Consider the following 5,327-nt stretch of genomic DNA (forward strand, 5'->3'; position numbering starts at 1 on the left):
ATGGAGTACCTACCGGAGGTGAGCAATGAAGAAGTCAGCAACAACAACGAAGATAAGGACGACGCGAATCTTAGAAACGGCAAACCGGCAACTTCCCTGACGTGGGACAGTCTTTTTTCTATCTACTCAGCGGAAAGCGTGGCGCCGGAAGAAGTGAAGAATGAAGCGAAGCGTGTCAAGATGGAAACACAAGATTCTTCTGTCCCGTTAAAGAATGGGTTAAACAGTGAGGCAACAGTAGAGTGGATGCCTCATGTCATGTTTCTACCCTCAACACGGCCGCGTTTTGTTGTCGTGACACACCGCAGCGTATTTGATGGAGCGAAGGGTGCGCGGCGTGATGAGTCGGAGCTGGACGATGTTTCCACCGCGTCAGGTGTCCTGGTGGTGAACCAAGAAATTTGGAGTAAACGTTCTGCACCGAAGTTTGAACTGCGCGTTGCGGAGGTGACAATACCCGACAGCGGACTGGTAATGCGCCGTGGTGCATCCGAGGCGAACGGAGTTTCATGTGGTCTGATTCATTTTGTCAACAACGCGGTTAACAGTTGAACTGGGCTAGCAGAGGATGGGTGGTGGCGGTGGTGACATTTTGATAGAAGGGCCCCGAAAGGGGTTTCATTCGTAAATGCATTTATCTATTAACCTGTTATGAGTTTTGTTTTTTTTCCCTTAATTGCTTTATTATCAGTTGAGCAGCACTCGTAAATATTTGTATGTTCTTCTGCTATGTCTCCTTCTCTCTTCATGTGTGCGTCTGTTTGATGCAGGCAGTCAAATTTTTTTTTTTATTTTCTCTTAGTTTATTTATTTTTTTTTTTTTTCAGGCGAGGAAGGCGTTGTTTCATTTTTTTTTGTTTGTTTGGTGTCATGGCGCGCGGCGTACATCTTGACAGGCTCGCGACAAGTGCGCACGTACACGACTGGGTGGGAATGGCAGACGCAAACTTCTTCTAATTGCCGCCCGTTGCCGTTCACACCGTGGCACGCTAGCGGCAGTCGAAAGGAGTGAGATGTAAATCCTTTCGGCCGCGGACGTAATTCTTTTTTTTTTCTATTTTTCTATTCTTCCCGCGTCCTTTCTTTTTTTTTCTTCACTTCTCCTACTCGTCCCCTTTGACTGTCCGCCGTTCTCTCTCGTTTCTGCCACTGCGCCTGGAGTTCAAGGAGGCAAGACGGTATTAAATTGACAAGAGCGAAGAAGACATTAGACTTGACGCGGGCCCGTAGGAATTTAATAAGTGGATTTGGCAACACGCTCACAAAATAGGAAAAAAGAAAGAAAAGAGGAAACGCGAAGAAAACACGTTTTATATTGAAGGAAGAGTAAAATTAATATTCTAAAAAAGAAAAAAAGAATAACAGGAGAGAATCATGACGGAGGGAACTGCAGCCGCTGCGGGGGCATTGAGTGAGCTTTTTATTGACGAAGACAAGGTCCACAGATCGCTGATTCCAGACGATGTGGTGATCCGCGATTACCTCAGCTGCATTAACGACGACACATGGGTGCGACATGCCGAGCTGGTGCAGCTTTCAGACCTGAAGGAAACACCGCACGAGGAGCTGGTGAAGAAGGAGGTCCTCCGCACTTTTATTGAGGAGCGACGTAGAAGCGGGGTGGAAATGCCAAGGGATCTCATCATGGAGGGCATACTTTGGCAAGAACGGTTTATGGAAGAGTATAAAAGGGAACAGCGTTCACAAGACAAGAAGGAAGCATCAAACTACAAGCAATCTCTAATGTCAAAGTTTCGGACGAAGCGAACTGGTGTGAGTGACGTCACCGACTCCGCTTCAAGAGGAACAAGAGCCATTGAGTACAAGGAATCGCAAGCCTCTGCGCCAGAATACCCAACGGAGAATACGGATGCGAGGGATACGTATCATGAGCTTCCTAATGGAAATGCATCGGCGGCACAACAGGATCCAAATAACGACGTGCCCAAGAAGGAAGAGGAGGAAAAAATCGAGCCTGCAGCAGCTAATGAATTTGACCACGAAATAGACATCGCCGCAGAACCGTGCCCTGTGGAAGATCACACTGAACCTGAGCAACAGGCGGATGAGGCTCTTCAGCAGGGTCATTCTGGCGAGAGCAAAAATGAATATCCGACCGAAGATGAATTCCCAGCTGGGCAGCAATCGGCTGTGGCTGAACCCGCGGGTCAGGCTGCTGTACCCGGTGATGTGACGCAGGCCGCTGCTGAATACCCATCTGAGGAGGGGATTTCAGCCGAGAAGCCGAGCCATGAGGGGGAGGCAACGGCGCCTGACACTGAGGCTCCCGATGGCACGGAGTATCCGGTTGAAGATGCAAAAACTCCGCCCAACGAGCCGGCGGCGGATCTGGCAGACCAGCCAGCTACCGATGCGAATGCTGATACAAACGCGGAAGAAATGTAAATGTATAATATATAATTGAAACGATTTTTTTTTTTTTTTGCAACAAGAAAAAAAAGGGGAAAAAAAAAGGAAAAGGTGGAGATGAAAATGGAAGGAAGGAAAAAAACAAGAAAAGAAAAAGGACAATCTATACAAACAGGACAGAGCGAGGAAAGGGAAGTTGTGTCGATATGAGGGACGTGAATAGTTTTTAAAATAACACCTTGCTTTTTTTTTTTTTTTTACATGAGTTTATTTCTGTAAACTGGCCTATATAAATGTCACGTTTGCAGCCTTCATATGTATTACATGTTCCCTACACACTGCTCTCACAATACACCGAATCAATTGCTGCCAATACTTTTTTTCACTGCCTATTAGGTGCGCTTATTCCAGGGAACAAACGTGCGTTAAAACTGATGGTCGTTGGCTTATTTGGCTGTGCTTCCTTAATAAAGTCTATATTTATTGTTGCAGTTGTTTTTTTTTTTTTTTTTCCTTTTTGAGTGAGTGTGAAAAGGGAGGTTTGGCGACTTTGAATACCACATGTATACACACGTTCAAAAAAATTTTTTTTTTCCTTTTTCTAGTATGTTGCGAATGTATAATAGGGGACGGGGCAGTGGGTCTTCACCACGTCGACGACTTTACACCTGTTAAAACGATTTTTATTTTTGGTTGTTGTTTTTGACGGATTTATGCAATTTTTTTTTTTTTGACTCCTTTTTTTTGTCTTTTTTTTTTTTAATTTCTTTTTTATTTTTATTTTTTACTGAGATATGATGATTACTGCAATGCCAAATTTAGATATTCTTACGGAATTGAAGCATTTATGAGTCCCGTTATTGCGCTTCACGAGGACCTTCAGAAAAGACTTGAGGAATACCGCAGTACGCGTGGATTCAGCCCCGTCAAATGGATTGAGCAAAAGTGTGCCGCACTGAACGAATACATGGCTTCCCATGGGCTTAAGGTGTGTGTTACAAGTGTTTCTGGTGGAATTGACTCTGCAGTGGTGCTGGCACTTTGTTCAAGGGCGATGCGGATGCCTAACAGTCCCATTGTGAGGAATGTTGGCATATGTCAGCCAATCTGCAGCAGTGCGTGGGCTCTTGCGCGAGGGCGGGAGAACATTCAGTCTTGTGGCGCACTGGAAGTCATTGTCGACCAGACAGAGCTTTACAAACAGTTGTCAAGGATTGTTGAGACAGCGGTGGGGATAGACGGTCAGAACTTTGCCAGAGGACAGTTACGAAGTTACATGCGCACTCCAGTGGCGTACTACGTAGCACAGCTGTATAGCCAAGAAGGGAATGCGGCCATTGTCATGGGTACAGGGAATATGGACGAGGATGGCTACTTGGCTTACTTTTGCAAGGCAGGCGACGGTGTTGTCGATGTGCAGCTTATCTCTGACCTACACAAGAGTGAGGTGTTTCGGGTGGCACGGGAGCTTGGTGTGCCGGCGAACACTTTACAGGCCTCTCCCTCCGCCGACCTGTGGGAGGGTCAGACGGACGAGGAAGAACTTGGATTCCCGTACGATTTTGTGGAGCTCTACACGGGGTGGTGCCTGCAGCTGAGTGATGAGGAGCGACAGTCATTTCTGCACTCGCTCTCTTCAGATGCTCGTCAACAGTACGAGAAATATAAGGATGCATGTGAGAATACACATCGTCGCAACGCACATAAACTCCGGGGTCCCATCAATTTGTAACCAACTTCTTTTTTTAAGAAACCCAAAAAGAAAAAAAAATGCAGAAAAACAAAAGGAGAAGGAAAAAGCCATATATTTCTATTTTGGTTTATGTGATGAGGATCTTTGGTATTCTACTGGCATAATACGTTTCCTTTTGGTTTTCTTTTTCTTTATTGTGGGGATACCGATTCTGTCCCTACACAAATATTTGGGATCCTTTCCGTTCTTACGGTTTGTGCACTTATATTGTCTTACGCATGCATCCTTTGCTTTAAATATATATATATATATTGCTTACCTTTGTTTTTATTGCGTTTTTTGACTTTTGTTGCCGTTAGTTCAGGCCTTTTCGGTTGGCAATGCGAGAGTTATTGGGCAACTCCGATACAGAAGGATTGCTGGCCATTGAGCACCGTCAGGGGAAATCTCTACGGGCTCTGAAAACGACGAGTGACGATGAAGACGATGCCGCATTTAAGACATGCATGAGCGGAGGAACGGAGGATGCCTTTGGATCTCAGACCAGCAGTCGCCGGAAGATATTCAAGAGGTTTAACCTGGACGCTTTCTACAATGGTGCGCAGTTTCGTGCGGGGGGTGAAACCACAGACCGTACGGGTGGGGGGAGTGAACGAAGAAAGAATGTGCGTGGACTTCTCAATATAATCTACGGCGAGCAAGAAATGGGTGCCTTACAGCAAAGGCATAGACGTCCAATGGATGGTGACATTGACTCCGCCACGAAAAATACAGTGGATGCTGCAGCACCCGTTGTTGCCGTTTTTCCAGGAACACCTCTTAAGAAACGCAAAGAGAAACACGAGGCAGGGGAGTGGGTATCTGCGCGTCACACGGCTTTGGAGGAATTGCGGCTGGAGTTGGACAAGCGACTGCGCACGGATGCGCACTTCCGACCCGAGCTGCGAGAGGTTGCGAAGGAGAAAGAGGAACACATAGAACAAGCAAAAGAAGAAGAAGAAGGTCATCAGCGGAAAGTGAGTGTGATGACTAGAGAGCGGCGACGCTCCAGTGATTCTATTGATCCATCCCGAGGTCTAGAGATGAGTCCTGCAGTCATGTCGGACCGTGCTGAACCCAGGAGGATGAATGAACCAGCCATAGATCTTTCTGATATTCATGACATCCCCGACGAGCGATCGATGGAGGTGATGCGGCGGGCGGAAGAACGATCAATAGAGAGAAAACAGAGAGCGGAGACGGAATTTCGGAATAGGGAGCTCTT

The 5,327-nt window shown here is 46.5% G+C and overlaps 4 protein-coding genes across 4 annotated transcripts, besides 6 other annotated features; all 4 read left to right on the forward strand.

Moving 5' to 3' along the window:
• Positions 1–552, forward strand: Tc00.1047053427789.10 (hypothetical protein, conserved; the record flags this gene model as incomplete). Its single annotated transcript, XM_799055.1, has 1 exon — positions 1–552. A coding segment is annotated over one exon (552 nt), but the record flags the coding sequence as incomplete, so codon positions are not given.
• Positions 1–5,327: a sequence feature (heterozygous, non-Esmeraldo-like haplotype).
• Positions 780–824: a sequence feature (T-rich).
• Positions 1,042–1,105: a sequence feature (T-rich).
• Tc00.1047053427789.20 (hypothetical protein, conserved) lies at positions 1,375–2,406 on the forward strand (the record flags this gene model as incomplete). Its single annotated transcript, XM_799056.1, has 1 exon — positions 1,375–2,406. One exon carries the CDS (start codon positions 1,375–1,377, stop codon positions 2,404–2,406), a length of 1,032 nt encoding a protein of 343 aa, XP_804149.1.
• Positions 2,448–2,525: a sequence feature (A-rich).
• Positions 3,090–3,156: a sequence feature (T-rich).
• Positions 3,218–4,102, forward strand: Tc00.1047053427789.30 (NAD+ synthase, putative; the record flags this gene model as incomplete). Its single annotated transcript, XM_799057.1, has 1 exon — positions 3,218–4,102. One exon carries the CDS (start codon positions 3,218–3,220, stop codon positions 4,100–4,102), a length of 885 nt encoding a protein of 294 aa, XP_804150.1.
• Positions 4,355–4,376: a sequence feature (AT_rich).
• Positions 4,444–5,327, forward strand: Tc00.1047053427789.39 (hypothetical protein, conserved; the record flags this gene model as incomplete). The annotated part of the gene is made up of 1 exon (XM_799058.1): positions 4,444–5,327. A coding segment is annotated over one exon (884 nt), but the record flags the coding sequence as incomplete, so codon positions are not given.

Source organism: Trypanosoma cruzi, genomic scaffold, assembly GCF_000209065.1.
Source record: "Trypanosoma cruzi strain CL Brener 1047053517159 genomic scaffold, whole genome shotgun sequence".
NCBI lineage: Eukaryota > Euglenozoa > Kinetoplastea > Trypanosomatida > Trypanosomatidae > Trypanosoma > Trypanosoma cruzi.